We start from the raw sequence: 18,471 nt of genomic DNA on the forward strand, positions 1-18,471 counted from the left end.
CAGATGTCTGTGGGATATCTGTAGGCAGAACTTACCACCCTATTAGGGACCCCCCAAAAACTTAATCATGTTCTATGATGTAAATGTAATGTGAGGAGCAAGTTTCTTCCAATTGCCTAATGTTAACTGCCCTTGATTGGGAAAGTTTAGCTCTGTTGTTTTAAAGCATAGTTTCCCCTTTAGAACTGGCTGTTAGGATCACAGGTTAGTTTTAAGGATCTCTTTTCCCCCATCCCCCCCCCCACTACTGTATTGGTTTTGAATTTTCTCTTTCAATGAATTTCTTGTGTGGCATTTTGGCTACTATTAACGTTCTTGTATGGGCCGGACAAGGAAGTATTGTAGCCTGTAAAAGGCTGTGAAGCACCACTAGCAACCCTGTAATAGGTCTTTTCCATTTAACTTCTGTGATTGGATCCCTTTTTGAACTCAGATCTCCTTTCTTTTGCATACACAGGAGCCTGTGGGCCATGTGGCTGGCTTGGAAGATGAGGTTTTAATATCTTGATTTGTTCCAGATAAAACATTTGCCTCTTTAACTATTTAAGGAAAGTTCCTGTGTGTTAGTGATTTTTAAGAAGTCCTTTGGGTTTGAGAGACAGAAATGAGATATGGCATCAGCACTGGTACAAAATACTGTATGATAGCTGATGGAAAAACAGAATTTCCAACTGGCTATGGCAATGAATCTCCCTGGTTTTGACCTTGAACATATTGACAAACTTTTTTTTAGAGTAAGTGGTCATGTTGGATTTGATGTTTCAATGAAATTAACCATTTTTTTTGAGTGATGCTCCATAAAACTCTTAATCGTGTGAGTGCAGGTGATGGAAAAGGTTTTGCGGAATACAAAATTAGACCCTGTTTTCTATAAAGAATATATTTGATATGCTGTTCATTTTGTGTGTGTGTGTATGTGTGTATTTGTATTATTTTAATCAACACTAACTTTTAATTCAAGTCAAGACCAGAAAACACTTTCTCACATAAGAGATCATGGGACTTACACATATGAATAGGGTTTGCAGGATTATGGTTTGCAAGGTTAGGTTCCAATAGTGCTCTGGCAGTAAAAAGAGGCCTCAGTGTACATGAGGATCTGGCCTTGAGAGAAGAGCCATGTGGTGCTTTATATTAATTTTGATTCCTTTCGGTGATTCCACTTCTATACTATCTGTTGCAGAAACTGTCTGGGCAAACTATAAACCCAACGCTGCGGATGTTTGGCCAGTCCATATCAGGAGGAGTTGATATGGATGGAAATGGTTATCCGGGTATGTTTACTACAATTATAACAACAATAAAAAAAGCAGCAGATAAATATAGTATATCAAGTAGTTTCCATATTGCTTACTAAAGAGCCTTCAAATCAGTAACAGGAAAGCTTACAGTGTGAAGTGTAGGTGTCTGCTTTTTTCCTCGCTCAGTGAAAGCTGCTGACATGATTAGTCTATGTCACAGACACCCCAGGTTCAGTTGTCTGGGTTTAGAACCTATGGTACAGGACTGAGAAACAAAGTTGAGAATTTTTGCTTCCTAGGAAGGTAGTTACTTTCTAGAGAGTAGTTTCTATTTAATGGAAAAAAATTGAGCTGAGATGATGATGATGATGATACAAAAAGAGAGAACTGGAGTGACCTGAAGAACCCAATTTTGCAGTTCCAGTGGAGGCAAAACAAACATTGTGATGTATTGATCGGCAGAACTAAGTTGGGAATGGGGAACTATTTTATTTATTAGTACATATTTTACAACTGAAAAATTGTTATGAATAAACAGACTACAAGGGTTTGGGTCTGTGTCCTTCAAATGCCATTGTAACAGTAAAAGTTATGAAACTTTGTTTTCAGATGTGACCATTGGGGCCTTCATGTCAGACAATGTGGTGCTTCTAAGGTGAGAACAATTTCTTCCTTTTTTTATGATGTTTTTCTGGCTCCTGTTTATTGGTTATGTGGTTTCTCAGTCTTCCTCCAATAGTTTTTATTTTCTCTTCATTATGGTCAGAAGAAACAAGTTAGATTATTTTGTACACTGTACCCAATAGGGGTGCCTGGTACCTTACAGAATAAATAAAAGGGACCCAACCCCAAAGAACTTATTATCTAATTTAGACACACACCATGGGATGCCAAATAAAAAGATGGGTGTTGGGAACATGGGGAGAGTGTGGGTTATAGAAGTAACAGATTGAGATTCCTTTATGGAAAGATAAAGTTGTTTATATAGTCACTTGAATTTGTGTGGCTCTTTTTTTGTTTTTAGCTATATAAAATAATGTTTGATTTAAGGAAACAAAATTGGGCAAGAGAGCAGCAGTGGATGGTGTAGGACTGTAGCTCAGTGTTGGAAAGTTAGAGTGAAAGAAGTGAGCCTGGAAGAATTTGAAGGAGAGTGAGGTTGCAATGCATGCAGGATCTGGACAACTATTTTGAGGTGTGCAGGTGCCATGGAGTTGCTTGTTGGAGGTGGAGACCAGGGAAGCTACAAGGTGTGACAAATTAGAAGAGTGAAGGGGATGTAGTGGGGCTAGAACTGAGGCATAGGCAGAGTAGAGCTTTGAAGGGAAGGATGAGGAATTTGAACTTTGTGTGGCAGGAGACTGGAAGTCACTGCAAGGACTCAAGGAGGGTGTTGAAGCGGTCAGAGAGACAGGTGAGGAAGATGGTTTTTTTCTGCATTTCGTTGGGTAGACTTTGCGGGGCACCATGTAAATATCAGGCAGCCACAGAGGAGGAGGAGGTGGTGGGGTTGTAGTCAATATGATAGATGACTTGTGCAATGGTTAAAGCTCATGTGGTACAATATTGAGTGCTGCTAATATAGGTGTCTATCAAATCTCCAAAATCATGTTACTAAATATGGAATATGATACCTGTAACACGGCATTAGAAAAGAAATCAAGAGGCTACATCAAGAGGTTAGATTGCTGCAGTCTTCTTGGGGCTCCCCTTGAGAGCTCTGGGTTCTGTTACTACTTCTGATACTGACTTGCTGTGTGACCTTGGACCACTCACCTGAACTTTCATGTCTGTTTTTCCATCTATAAATGGGGTTCATGATACTTGCATACAGAACCTCGCGGGAATGTAGTGCAGCTTAATTAATTTTTTTGCAAAGTACTTTGACTTTCTCAGATGAAAGGCGCCCTTGGAAGAGGAAAGTGTTGGTTTTTATTTTGATGCTGATTTATATTTTGGGCTATTTTTGCCAATAACTACATTCTGAATAAACACTCTAATGTTTAATAAAACAACAGTGTCAAGAACTAGATGGAACAGTCATTTGAAGATTTTGTGGAATGGTCATTTTAATAGAAGAAATATGGGGCTGGGGAAATAATTAAGAGTTGTAGAATGAGTCTACCCCCCTATGTGTCCTGTTAGATACTGTTTCTGTTCCCATTGAAGTCAGTAGAAAAACTCCTGTTGACTTCATGGTGCAGGTGCTGTGTTCTTTGAGAACCATTAATATTCTGTTATTACTCAGACAAACAGAGGAAGCCAGTAGCTTTTCCACCAAATGTTGTGAAACATCAACAGATGGAATCTCTGAGCTCTGTTCCTCAGAAATAGCTTGAAAAGGAAATAAAGGTGCAAACACTTATGCTGCTTTAGTGTTGTTGTAAAGAGATGAAACTGGATGTAAGAACACATGGGCCTAGAACCAGGGATTGCAGGTTTTAAGGCAGATGCCCCTTCCTTGTCACCACCACAGGCCTGGGCATGGTTGCCATCAAGATAGGGTAGGGTTACCATTCGTCCGGATTTACCCGGACATGTCCTCCTTTTTGCGCTAAAAATAGCGTCCGGGGGGAATTTGTAAAGCACTCAAAATGTCCGGGATTTCCCCCCTCCCCCGGCAGAGCAGAGCGAGCGGCTGGGAGGGCTGCAGGAAAGTCCCGGGCTGGACTCTGGAGCAGCTGTAGAGGAGCCGGATCCGCCCTGCATTCTGAGCCGGCAGCTCTCCCCTGCAGCCCGGTCCGGCAGCACTGTGCAGGGCCAGGGACCGGGTTTTGTTGTGCTAGGGAGCGCAGCCACGTGTCCGGCTCGGCTCGCACAGAGCCCAACACCCTGTTCTGAGCAGCAGGGTAAGGGGGCCAGGGGGCAGGAGAAGGGGCAGGGAGGTTCTGGAGGGGGCAGTCAAGAAACGGGGGGGGGGCTTTTTGGGGGGAGTGGAGAAAGTTTTGGGCAGTCAGGGTACAGGTATGGGGTAGGGTCCTGGGGGGCAGTTGGGGGGGGTCTTAGGAGGGGGCAGTTAGGGGACAAGGAACAGGGAGTCTTAGGTAGGGGGTGGGGTTCTGGAGGGCAGTTAGGAGCAGGGGTCCCAGGAGGGGGCAGTCAGGGGACAAGGAGCGGGGGGGTGGGGGGCTGGGAGTTCTGGGGGGGAGCTGTCAGGGGGCAGGAGTGGGGAGAGGGATCGGAGTAGTCAGGGGACAGGGAGCAGAGGGGTTTAGATGGGTCGGGAGTTCTGAGGGGGGGGGCTGTCAGGGGGTGGGGAGTGGTTGGATGGGGCGTGGGAGTCCCAGGGGTCTGTCTGGGGGTGGGGGTGTGGATAAGGGTTGGGGCAGTCAGGGGACAAGAGGCAGGGAGGCTTAGATAGGGAGTGGAGTCCTGGGGGGCAGTTAGGGGCAGGGGTCCCAGGAGGGGGCAGTCAGGGAACAAGGAACAGGGGGAGGGTTGGGGGTTCTGGGGGGGCGGGAAGTGTGAGGGGCAGGGGCGGGGCTAGGGCGGGGCTCCTCCCGTCCTCTTTTTTGCTTGCTGAAATATGGTAACCCTACATCAAGAGGAACTGAGAGACTAAGCTCTGCAGGAAGTTCTACTCTAAGGGGCATGTGCAATAGCCCTCTGTGATTCTCTTGATTGGCTGGCACTCCACATATAAACCATTTCAGGGAGTTGCCTAAACAATGCAGACCTCCAGTGTGCCTCTGCCTTAGATGTCACTTTCTGTGTCTTGGCTTGATTCCAGACTCCTGGCTCTTGGCTTAGGCTGAGCTCCCAACCCTAATCTTGGTTTACTATCTCTGGCATAAGACTCTTGCTGACTCTGGTGAAAGGCGCTGGCCTGGCCCATCCCCAATGCCTGCCTCATGTTCTCAATTTGGTAACAGACTCTGAGTTTGTAGTTTTGACCTGGCCTGGCCCCAGATTGATCTCTGACCTTCAGACCGTATACTGAGCAACTCACTCCATGCCCACAGGCCACACATGAGCTGGTCCTGATGGTGGAAGGTTTCTTGTGACATCAGCAAGAAAATACACACAGTGTAGCAACCTGAATCCAATCACTAAATCAATGCCTGTTTATTTCTTTAGAGATTAGTGCATTATGGACTAATCATGTGTCTAGGCTAATTAATTGCAGCTACTGCCGGTCAGGGAGTGTGCCATGCTTGCTGTTTGGATTCAGATTAGGGTAAAGGAAAATACTCTTTTTTCCCAATAGTTCTTGTAAAATCTTTTGGCCAAAAACAATATATGTCTTGCCAAATGATATTAAAAAGCTTTTGTGGAAGCCACTTTGATTTGGGGCTGATGATGGTGCCTCTGTGTGCGTTGCAACTTGATATATACCCATTAAATAGGCTAATTTTAAAGATATCAGGCAGCGCATAGCTTGCAAAATAGTATGTTTAGGTAAATATACAAGTTCATCTATTTTACCCCCTCCCCAAGCATCTGAGTGCAGGCACTTCCATGATGTGAGATGGTCCTGGGAAGTTTTCTCTTTCCTCCTCTTTTCTATGAATACCAAACTCCCATTGTTAGTTTTAGATACTGTTAAGAGAGACTGAATTGCCATCCAAGACTGATGTTGATCTTGCTCCAGTTAAGTGCCTATAACCACTGCCACAAGCCACAGCCCCCAGATGTAAATGGCTTGTGGAGGGACTCCTAATGTGGTCTGCTCTATGCACTGCATGGCTCCTTAGCCCACCTTAGAACTGAATCTGCTGTTTGCTGCACATTTTTTGTGTGTGTGGGAGGTTTATTACTTGAGTTACCTTTGGAATATTCATACTTAAGATCTGCAGAACTGAAAGCATTAAGAATAACAGTTCATGCATTCTTGGGCTCTGATCCTGCATTGAGACGGGTTCTCATTGCAGGACTGGGGCCTTGATTTCTTAACCACTTGCTCCAATAGGGTTACCATCCGTCCGGGTTTCCCCGGACATGTCCGGCTTTTTCAGCTTTAAATGGCCGTCCGGGGGTGATTTCTAATAAAGCAGAAATGTCAGGGATTTCCCCCTTCCCCTCATGCAGAGTGCGGCGCGGCTAATTGGACGGCTGGGCCTGATTGAAAGCCGCTCGCAGCCACTGGGGCCTCTAGCAGCCAGAGTCCCTCCCCCGCCCCCACTCCCTCCTCCCCCGCAGAGCAGCGCGGAACAGTGTTTGGGTCCACATGGAGCCCGCAGCTCTCCCTTTGCCGGGGGAGCAGGGCAGGCGGGGGGTGTGTGCAGAGGCTGCAGGGCGAGGAGGAGCAGGGCAGGCAGGGGCATAGAGGCTACAGGGGCAGGGCAGGCATGGGGCGCAGAGGCTGCAGGGGCGGGGGGGTGCAGGGGCTGCAGGGCGAGTGGGGAGCAGGGGGCACAGAGGCTGCAGGGGCGGGGGTGGTGCAGGGGCTGCAGGGCAAGTGGGGAGCAGGGAAGCACTTAGCAACCCCCAACCAAGATCAGAGCGGGAGGGAGGCGGGGGAATGCAGGGTGCTCAGAGGAGGGGGCAGAGTTGGGGCAGGGACTTTGGGGAAGGGGTTAGAATGGGGGCGGAGAAGGGGCGGAGTTGGGGCGGGGCCGGGGGCAGGACCGGGGCCCTGTGGAGTGTCCTCTTTTTTAAATGTTTGAATATGGTAATCCTAGCTCCAAGCCTTCTGCACTTACTGTGTCATGTGGCACAGAAAACCAATACCTTGCCCCCATGGCCCTCTGATTGCGAGGTGACTCTGGCTGAACTCTTCTTCAACCTGAAATAACCATAGCAACAGCCCAGGCCTCAGGCTGCAAAAATGGAAAGCTGTCATTCGTAACACACAGGGGGAACTGTCAGAACTTAATTTGGTGAAGTCAAAAGAGTACTGTAAATTGTCAGTGCATGGCATGGGGGAATTAGCTGAACATTTCCCCATCCTAAATGATAGCAGTGTAATGCACCTAATGCATCTGGCACTACTATGAAAAATTACCCCACCTTTGTTTTTCCTAAAGTTTAGCTTAATGAATGCTGCTGCTAGAGCATTATATGGAACATTAGTGTTCACTTACCCTTTCCTCATGGCCCCAGGCCTTTTTCTCTTTTGAGCTCCCTAGCCAGTGAACATGCATAAGTGAGGTTATTGTCTTCGGTCTTTAATGCGCTAATCTCATTACCCTCCCCTCTCATCATGAAGTCTCTATACACCTTTGACTAGAGATTATTTATTATTGGTCACATCTGGTCATGCATGATGTGCTCAGATATTGAGAGTACAGTTTATTAACATAAATCTGATGATATCTCACTTCAGCCACTGATGTAGTAGGATATGGGTCTCCCTCGCTGGCTGAGGGAAGGGCTAGAAGAATGCCAATTCTGTTCTAATGTTCACAATGTTGTTTTTTAATGTCTACTTGATACTAAGTATTTCCAATTTTGCTTTATTTTCATCTGGTTGAGAAACATCCCTCTAAAGCCAAACTAAATTATACTTCTTTATTGGTCTCCAGATCTAGACCTGTCATTACAATGGACATCTCCATTTTCCTGCCAGCTTCCATCAATATCACAGCTCCCCAGTGCCATGATGGCTTGCAGCAGGTGAACTGCCTCAATGTCACAGTCTGCTTTCGTTTTAACGGCAAACGTGTTCCAGGAGAAATAGGTAATGTGCATCCATAAAATGGTTCTCATGCCATATGTAACTCTAGAGGAGGCTGGGTTTTAGTGATACATGAGACATACTTAAAAGATTCTTCAGTTTAATTGCTGACACCAATTGCTGCTTTGGGCAAATACTTTACAGTGCCTCAGTTTATTCATCTATGCAATGGGTATAAAATAAAAATTCTTACTCTACTAACAAGGATATTTTCAAGCCTCTTTAATATTTATAAAGAGCTTTGAAAATGTTGAATGAAAGGAACTGTGTACGTACAAAGTAGTATTATGATCATGTTGAAATATTACATATCTATTATGTTATAGGTACATATAATGCTTAATGTGCATGTGAGTATATTTATGTGTGTGTGCATAAATAATACAATGGTGTGGTGTAAAGTTTGGATTCGATCATGTGATTTTGGCACAGTCCAGCACCGGAAGTGGTGTGGAGCTGCGCTGCTTCAGAGGGAACAACTTTTATAGGGCATATTCATAGAATCATAGAATATCAGGGTTGGAAGGGACCTCAAGAGGTCATCTAGTCCAACCCCCTGCTCAAAGCAGGACCAATTCCCAACTAAATCATCCCAGCCAGGGCTTTGTCAAGCCGGGCCTTAAAAACCTCCAGGGAAGGAGACTCCACCACCATTCATATTTGTCGCATATTCTCCTATGTGCCCAGCCAGCAGGAAGAGGGGGCAAGCCATGGCCAGGCACCTTTGGGGTGCCATGGATATAATTAGAGGCAGCGCCTGTGCTCCCCTGACTGTACAGAATGAAATTCTTCTTGGACCTTATGTGGGCCACACAAGGGGCAGACAGACTCTTTATTCCCTCCCCTGTACTGTGCACAAGTAAGAAGCAGCTGCTAGCCAGTAGGACTAGCGAGGATCTACATCATTATCACCTGAGTCTGGGATAGTTAAACTTCTCAAAGAGAACAAAATTGCTCAAAGCTTAATCTCTTTTGGGGTTCTAAGACATATACACATTCTAGGCCAGGATTTGTATGGCTGTACCTTTCCTTTCTTAGGAGTCTTGCAAAATCCCACAGATGAATGTATAGTTCAGCAAAGCACTTTTATCCAGATAGGATAACTCTGGTTCATCCAAAAATGTTAATTCCCATCACTGTTTTAGGATACAATTTTTTAAAGGGCCTAAGTCCCATTTTCAAAAGTGACTGTAAGCACTTTGTGGCCTAAATCTCATTGGCTTTCTTAGCCTCCTAAGTGCCAAAGATCGCTTTTGAAAATAGGACTTTGGCCCTTTTGAATATTTTACCCTCACTCTCATTTTGTATAGCTCTACCGGGTGTTAAGAAACGCACTTTCCTTTCTCATTCAAGTGCATTCTCATATTTCTGGAGGGAACTAATCTTCTTGCAGCATACCACAGATGAGAGCCAGTTTAATTTCACTGAATGATGATACAAACCATACCCTTTTGTAACTTACTGCAGTTAAAAGAACATTTGAATACTTTTGGCAAATGTTACCCATCCCCTAGTAAAGAGTTCTTTGTTAAGTAGATAATGATATAACTCTCAGACATTGTCTTTTTATACAATGCAGCTAATCAAAGCAATTTGTTAGAAGAACATAGCCAGCATTATGTAACTGTGTAAAAACTTCTTGGGATACAATTTGGACACAGTGCCTCAAATAAGCATTTAATTTGGATTATACAACACAATGCATTTTAATTTCTTTCAGGTTTCATAGTAACAATATTTTTTTGGGGCGGGGGAGAGGGGGCGGGTAGTGGTAATGTGATACCTCTCACATAACTGGTTAAATCTTAGGGAACGGTTTAATTAATACCAAAAACTTCTTCAGCTAAATATGTTTAGATTCAAAAGTCTTTCAACCCAATTTATGCATTAAAAGATGAGTTAATGTGTACAGCACCTAACACGATGGGGTCCTGCTCTATGAATAGCGTTCCTAAGCGCTGTGGTTATACAGACAGGAAATAATTATATTATGTATCGGAGCCTCATGGCCAAGGTTTTCAAAAGGGGCTAATGATTTTGGGATGTCTCCGTTTTAGATGCCTTGAAGGGGCCCGATATGCAAGAAGTTGGTGCTCAGCACTTTTTGAAAGTCAGGCCCCTGTAGGACATCTGAAGTTGGGCACTCAGAGTCACTAGTCTGTTTTGAAAATTGTGGCCGTTGTACTTATCTCATGCTGTCTAGAGTGGCTCACGCCCATGAGTGCCTACTTCAGGGCACACGGTCAAAAACAAGGCAGACACCGCAAACTGGTGGTGTGTTCCGTCATTAGATTTCACCAAGCCAGTATCAAATGTGAACTCCTGGACCACTATACCAGCCTGGAGAGTGTAAGGGGACTGTCTAAGACTATCTCAGGCAAGCTGGACTTAGTGATAAATGGTCATTTACATCAAAAATCACAAAATATTTACATTGCTTCCAGTCCCAAGAGGTCAGTCACTTACCCCAGATCAATTGGTACCCTAGACCTTACACCAAAGACAATGCCTGTAGCCAATCCCGTAAGATTTATTTATTATAAAATAAATAAAGGTTTATTAACTAGGAAAAATTAGTTATTTACAAGTTAAAGCAAAAATACATACACACAAATGAGTTACCATCTCTGATTCCTACAGATGACAGAGATGTGGTAATCTGTCAATTCAAAAATATATTTCAGGGCAGACTCAGGGGTAGCCTGTGGGGATCTCTGCCTTCATTTAATGTCTCTGGCCCTGTGAGAGTTCAAACAACAAAGAGATGAAAAATCTTCATGTCAACTACTTTTATTTCCTTCTTCCAGCATTCAGATCGATGGGACAAGGCCTTCTGCACGTACTTCTCTGTGGGTGGATGGGGCAATTAACAAAGTGTTTGTCTTATGGCCCACTTAATTTTTGATAGCTCTCCTGAGTGAGTGGGGCGATTCCCATGCTTGGATTCACAAATTCAGAACAAACATTTTCAAAGTTATAAAGCATATTTCCTTTTAGCATGGAATACAGATGTTACAAGTGAGATTAATACATGCAGCAGCTTTCAAGCATTTCATAGTCTAAACACTAAATGCATTCTTATAAGACTAATACCTATTTTTAACAAAACTAACATACTATATAGGTGAGCTGGTTTGGTTTCCAGCTATGAGTTTGTCAGTTCTTAGCTAATGCCTATAACCTTGGCCAGAGCTGGCACTTGGTTTTCCAGCATCACATCCGCATGCAAGTTTTACAATTCTGTACCGAACATGCAGTCACTACCCTATTCTTTCTATTATAAACTCGTATCTAAAATGTTTATTTTCATGTATTGCTATTTAATTCAGCGACCCATAAAGAAAATCTGTCTCCAACTTAATTGGGTTGATCAAACACATTTTAAATATGGACCTTTTTCTCCCATTTTTTCCCCAGCACTATCTGCAGTACTACTAGTACTTTCACAGCTATTTGTAGACCAGTGTTTATTTTCACAATGCACTGTGTCATTCGCAAAGTACAAATCCTATCCATTTTATAGGCACTTTGCAGACTGAAATCTTCAGCGTCTTTTTCAGCTGAAATAGTTAGGGCTGAGTTAAAGAGGCATAGGATAGCGAAATGTGTTGCTTTGCACGGTGTGGCAGTCATTGTCTGACCTTTCTCTTTGCTGCAGCATGCGCTAGAAGGCAAGGCGGTTGGTTGTATTTTATATCCAGACAGAGCATTACCTCACAGGGTTTTGGATGTGTCAGAAATAGGAAACTTATTTTTAGTTATTTTTCATAAATCCCAGCGTCTGGCTTAGGCTGTTCCTTGCGTCCCTGGTTTGTGACCAGAAAGCTGCTTCAGGCGTGGCTTTGGTGTTCCATCTTCCAGTGCGTTTTGGGGCCTTCATTTTTTCTATATAGTCCTGAGCAATCCCTCATTCGATAGTAGCTACCTTTGCCTTGCTTATTCCCTAGGTGACAGAGCAAGGGAACAGTTTTCTTTGAGAACTAAGGGCAATACTACTGCATATATTGTAAAAAGGGGAGGAGCGTAAAGAATTGACAGATAATATCTGATTCCCCCTCTTTGGCTTTGCCTTGTCTAGTCTAGAAAAAGTTGAGTTTAGGTCCTACCTAGGGCAGGTTTACACTACAGACCTATATTGCTATAACTATGTCCCTCGGGGGTGTGAAAAATCCACAGCCCTGAGCAATGTAGTTATACCGCTGTAACCCCCCAGTGTAGAAATTGCTATGTAGACAGGAGGTGGATTAACTACGCTGTAGTGCTGTATGTGAATTCAAGCCCCTAGCTAATGTAAGCTAGATAAGCCTGACCTTTAAATTATGATTCCTAGTGAGACAGGGTAATAATTCTAGCTTGATGTTACCAGGTTGAATTGCAGCTTAGGCTGGAGCACTGTTCCTGGCCTGGGCATGGCCTTTCCCTGCATAATCCACAGGTCTGAGCACAATACCTTGTCAGCATGCTTCCAAACAATACCCCTTTCCCAGCTGAAGGCCCAGAACAGGAAAATGGAGGCTACTTGGGTCTCCCATATTTCAGGGCACTGTGCTACTCGCCTAGCCACTGGCAAATGAAAGGAAACTTGCTATGCTCGCAGACGGGATAATTTATTTATACAGATTAAAAAAATACCAAGCTACAATTTAATTTAAAAAAAATGCTTTTGTGTGAATTGGATGATTTTCAGTGCTTCTAAAAATGACCGGTTATAGGGCTGGCTGGAGCTAGGCATTGTGTACGCAGATGCTGCGGAAGCTTCTTCACACAGCTCAGTCAATGCACTTGACTTCTCCCCTGCATCACCTCAGTCTAGTCCACTGCAAGAGAATTCCCTAGGTAGACGCAGCTGATTGTGCCCAATTATAGAGTGGTTTTGTGGGTGGAACTACACTTTGTTTGAACTTGTAATTGGTGCGCTTCAGGTGGTTCAGAGTTTCTCTTCAGTTTGGATAAGCCACCGGGGTTTAAGATACCCTTAATACCCTTAATCTAAAATACGTGATGTTACGCTGAAAGTAGGTGTTTTGCTGCTTGTGTATTGAAACATAACAAACTGGAGCAGGGGTACCTAATGCAGTTCTTCTTAGCGTATGTACAATGTGACCGGGATTGATCACTGAATTTGGTCCATTGGTTGGATCATGAGCTATCTCGACTTGGGCCATGTGCTGACGGGGCGTGCGACGTGAATACTGATCCATGCCCCCCACCTACTGCGGTGTGTAAGTGTGTATGTGACACTTGAGAATGAAAATCATGCGGTGTGTCTGCTACTCCTTATTCAGCAAGTATCTTACTATGGCATTAATTGGCACATCTAGTCTGCTGTAATGGTGAATGGCCTTGTTTACAAATGAACGAAATATACTTCTGAATGCAGTTTTGGCAAACCTTTATAAAGATTTAGTTTGAATTCTGGGCAGAGAATTGGTCATTTCAAAGTTTAATCTAAACTGATCGCATGCATGCCAAATTTTTATTCACTTCTGAAGTCAAAGGCCAAATCCCATAAACATTTAAGAGGATGCATGTGTTTGAGTACCCCTGGCAGACTCTGAAAGGTTACTAGTGAGAGTTAATTTAGTAGCAAAAACTTATTACCCAATACTCAGAGTGAATGGGAATAAACTCTCCCACCCTGGTTCCTTTTTTGTTTTGAAGCAACAAAGAAAAAAATCTTATTCGTGGTATTTCAGCTTTTCCACTGATGTGACATCATTGGATGTAGCATAGGAATAAGTTGCCAAAAGAAAAGGGAAAAAGATGTGAAATGTGCTATTTAAAATATATTAATCAAAAACATACATGGTTGCTATAGAAGGATGGTAACTGGAATGGTTTTGTTTAGAGGCTCTGTGCAATGTTCTTATTAGTATTTGGGTTGCTTATTATGCTGTTCATCTAGACAAGAGCTGCTAAATGTTGCATTTCTACTTAAGAATTTTAAAAGGTTTAGGAAACACTCATGAATTGAACTTCCCAACACCTCAGTGAATTAGGTAGCCATTCTTATCCAGCTTTACATCATTTGGGGTCTAGGGAGCTTGTCCTGGCCCCGGAGGCTGGTGACGAGTGTCTGCAGTGCCATGTGTTCTGCTTGCACAGCTCTTGCATTTGCCCACAGATTTTCTTATCTTTTGCAGCAACAGTTGTTCCTGCAGTTGATATCATAGGTGTAGTCTCAGCAACGGTAGGAGGGGAGGGTCTCCTAGGAAACAGAAAGAGGAGACAGGATTGGGTATGGGGTCTGTATAGGGTGACCAGACAGCAAGTGTGAAAAATCAGGACAGAAGGTTGGGGGTAATAGGAGCTTATATAAGAAAAAGACCCCAAAATCGGGACTGTCCCTATAAAATCGGGACATCTGGTCACCCTAGGTCTGTACAACCTAAAATCAAAAATGGATTTTTTTGTCTTTAAAAATAGGCCAAATTTTGTGTCATGCTTGACCTCAGTTTAGGTCTGATTCTGTGTTGTGTTGGGCACACACAACTCCCATCAGCTATAGTGGGAATTGGAGTGCTCAGTGCCTCACAGGATCAGATCCTTTTACGCGAACTGTTTTTTAAAGTGATACAGAGGGTTGGAGGGACACACTCTTATTTTGGTGTAGATCAGGCTTATTTTGGTTTAGTTTCAGTCGTTTAGGAATTAATTTAAGCCAAACTGAAATAAGTCTGGTTTAAATTGAAATAAGAATGCCCACAGAGCCTTTTGCATCAGTTTGAAAAATGATTTAAGTTAAACCGATCCAACTACTGTGTATAGACAAGGCCTAAGTGAGGCCAATGACAACAATTGTGTTTTAAAGAGTCCAGAATGTTCTCCTATTTTAAAAAAAAAATTCACATACCCTAATTTCTTCTTGGATTGAAAACTTGTAACAATTTTAAAGTCTTCTAAAAAGATTGTCGTTTAGAGGTAGCAGTAACAGTTAGCTGGTTTAAATCAAAATTGATTTAAAAAACAGATGTATACACTTTTAAGGAAATCATTAAAATTCTGCTCAGATAATCAGTGTTTGGCCTAATTATGTAATAATGCACAGAAACAGACATGAGCTAACTGTCACGTACATCACATGCCAACTAATTAAGCCCCGTGTTGCTGGTCATCTACTGATGTTCCCTTTATTGTATTAACATTCAGCTGAAATCATCCTGCACATCCTGCAATAGGATCCACTAACGTACGGGCCTCTGTGCTTTGTGTAGAGTCCCACTGACTTTAGTGGTACAGGCGTCCACTAAAAGGAAAAAGCAGATTTCATTGCTGGTTCAGGACCTCAGACATTGTTGCATTCACTTGTACGGCAGGTAGAATCCATCTGGATTATTCAACCAGTAAACAGATTGTTGAGTAAACAGATAAGAAGCCTTCTCAAGGGCACAATAGTATCAAAATACAAAACAGCAAACTTTACTAAACTACGCACCAGATAGAAAAGAATGAAAGAAGACCCCCCTGGTGATAGTTTATTGGTCTATGAGCGCATGTTCTGTAGTTTTCAGGGGAATAATATTCATAAAGGGAAATGAAATACAAACAACTTCCTCTAGTTAAATTCTAAATGCTAATAAGATTATAACTCAACCAGGAAATGGCAAGTTCTTGTTGACATCTGGTTCTTAGTTTATGGTGATGTGGAGGGAAAACAAAGCATGTTTTTCTTTCAACAGGGTGAGTAAAATATCTCTAGAATTTTTTGAATTATTTTTTACTAGTGCTTTCTCACATTCCTGGTAAAGGGCCTCCTCATCCAAGGTGCTGAACATCATCTCAGTAAACATGCCAGAAGACAAACTGAAAGGCTGCTAGAAAAGAACCACCTTGGGCTAACAGTCATGGAATCTTTGTTTTCTTTTTTTGGCAGGTTTGAATTATATCTTGACTGCAGATGTGGCAAAGAAAGAAAAAGGCCAACAGCCCAGGGTTTACTTTGTGTCTTCTGGAGAAACAATGGGACAGGTTGTGGAGCAGTTACAGCTGTCGTACATGAGGGAAAAGTGTGATCACTACCTAGCCCACGTGAAGGTCAGTACCTTCCATCTCTTCTCTGGCATTCACCTTTTTGCAGTTCCATCTGTTGCTTTAAGTATTTATTCTATAAGCCGTCAAAGCAGTTACGTTTGACTTGGTTTGGGATGCTTTTGCTTTTTAGTTTCTGGGGTTGAGCTTTCCTGGATCAATGGAAGGGCCTTCTCAGTGGAAGGTTTTGAACTTCCCCCCCAAGGGATCTGCCCTAGGAGGCAGATATGGATTTGATGGCCTTCAGCACACAATGTAAGAAATATTAATTGGATGGATTGTGTTTTTGTTTTGGCTGTTATATTTCCCCCAAATATGGATGCTAAGTTACTATGGTGGTACAGCAGTAGTTGGATAGCTTTATTTCATATGTATGTTTTCGTGTCTAAGCAGTGGGCACTCTCCAAATCATTTGCTTACATTGCCATGATGACTATGGGAGTCTCCCAGGTGGCTGCTGGTTCAACTTTCAGTTCTGGGGCACACTCTTGACTTCATTTTGGGTTGAGATTGGAATTTTTATCCATGTCATGGATTGATTGTTGCCTCCTTTATTCAAGACTGGGGATGTGTGTCTCCAGCCATGTTTCTGGAAGGATGATATTGTTCCTTTGACAGAGTACGCGACCAATGGGTTGGTAGGAAATGCTAATGATCTTTGGTCTACAGCTGTTACTGAAGAAATGTCCCCTAGTTGTCCTCTTAGTTGAGAAGTAAATAAAAAAGCAATAGAGAATTATAATTCTGTTTATAGAAGTCTAGAGGATGGTTAAAAATAATCCATGTAGTAAGGAATTATTCTTTTAAATTGTATACATGACTTTTGTGTGTTAATGTGTAAAGCATCATGATGCAAATCTGTGGAGCAATATGCTGAGATGATATGACTGGCCTGGTGATGCAACTGGCCTCTTGTTTCAAGGACACGTCTCCATAAATTAAACTGACCTAAATTCACTTTGCTTCACATGGCAGATACTGAGACAGTCCCTGTTTTTAAACTCCATGTTATCTTTACATTTCCACTGACAAGCCAGTGTAGCCAATAATTCTCATAAGAAGGAACTCTTTCAGGAAGCTGCTTTGTACCTAAAGACCCTGAGCCTGGGAGATGAAATTAATCCTTGACGTTATTAGCATTTTTGTGCAAGGTTGCTGACATAATTGAAAACAAACATAGTGACCACCAAGAAAGCAACCATATGCTATTAAGTTGCTTGTGTCCCTGGATGTAGACTACGTCTTCCAAGATTTTCTGCTTATGGTGCAGCTCCCGGTTTCTGCTGTGGAAAAAGCTCATTACAGAAAATGTAAGCAAATTAGTTTACCATTAACTGGAATATCTGGATGCATGTTTAATAATTCTGGCCTTCCTCAAAGCAGCATGTGTGATCAGGCTTTAGTATATAATATTACGGAATTCTTGTGATTAAAACAGTTCAGGGAATATGCTCCTTTATTACTTAGGTCTTGCATTAAGAAATACTTAATTTCATACTAGCCCTGTTGTGGTTTTTGGGTGATGGATAGAATTCACTAGGGGGAAACACATGTCTGGAAAGCTATTGTATTTGTTGTAATTATTGAAAGAGAAACTATTTGCCTGCAAAACACTTGGGAATTGTAATTGCTTATGTAAAGGAAATATATAAACACATTTACATTTACCAGCAGCTGTTTATTAATAAAGTGAAACAGCTGTTTAACAAATAACATTTAGTTGTTTATAGAATAGAAGCAAGGCCAAGGTTTTTTTTTCCAGTTGGGGAAACTGCAGGAAAGGTCATCAGTTTGCATAAGAAAGGATGCAAAGTAGTAAGGAATGATGATCCAGGGTAGTCTGTGCCCTCATGGGAGGAGGTGATATGATCCATAGAGAATGACATTGGAAACATCAAAGAATCTTGCAGACTTTGGAGGAGTGGAAATGGAGGTCATGATCCTTTATTGTTCTCAATCCTTGAGTAGGAAGCTAGTAAAAATTAAAGTTCTTTGATTACATAGTTTTGTGAGATAGCTGGTGATGAGATCTGGGTTTTAAGGTTTGCACTGGAATGATTTATCAAATATTCTTTGCTTTTAGTTTTCCTTTCCCTCCCCTTTGTACCAGGTGCTCTATGAAATTACCCACTTTTCGCACTGTGGTGTTTGAGACTGTGCCTAACCCATTCACTTTATTACCATTCATTTCAATCTTCTGTAACAGAAGTCTTAATGTAGCAGCGTTTCTTTTTGCAACTGCAGTATGTGTGGAGTATGTGTGGTCACGATGTAGAGATAAGTGCTTACGAAGACCAAATGAATTGATGTATTAACACCTGAGATGGGTCACCTAATCCTGGTGGGTAAACAAGCTACCTGAACCCACTGGCAGACAGCAGAACTGCGGGTTACATTGTTCAAATGACAGTATAGTTCTAATTTGTCTAGTTGGGATTTCTCTGTTTCATTGTATAGTTGATAAGCCATGGCTTTTGGAGACAGCCACTCCACTAAAACATACTGTAGGGCTGTTGGCCTGTCTCCCCAGGAAGCACTAGTGTCACACTCAGCATCTGTTCAGGCCCTTCCTTCAGGGCCCAGTTT

At 42.6% G+C, this 18,471-nt stretch overlaps 1 protein-coding gene across 5 annotated transcripts in view; it reads left to right on the forward strand.

Annotated features, from left to right (window-relative positions):
- ITGA9 (integrin subunit alpha 9) overlaps positions 1-18,471 on the forward strand; it is a 291,253-nt gene that overhangs the window by 57,305 nt on the left and 215,477 nt on the right. For all 5 annotated transcript variants that reach the window (XR_010598391.1, XM_042860327.2, XM_005302712.5 and 2 more), the window contains exons 12-15: positions 1,184-1,274; positions 1,851-1,896; positions 7,706-7,860; positions 15,731-15,891. Coding sequence is in view for 4 of the 5 variants with exons in the window: in XM_042860327.2 (XP_042716261.2) it covers positions 1,184-1,274; positions 1,851-1,896; positions 7,706-7,860; positions 15,731-15,891 (453 nt within the window). In the remaining variant the exon portion in view is untranslated. The remainder of the gene's footprint in view (positions 1-1,183; positions 1,275-1,850; positions 1,897-7,705; positions 7,861-15,730; positions 15,892-18,471) is intronic.

This window comes from Chrysemys picta, chromosome 2 (genome assembly GCF_011386835.1).
Source record: "Chrysemys picta bellii isolate R12L10 chromosome 2, ASM1138683v2, whole genome shotgun sequence".
In the NCBI taxonomy this organism is placed as follows: Eukaryota; Metazoa; Chordata; order Testudines; family Emydidae; genus Chrysemys; species Chrysemys picta.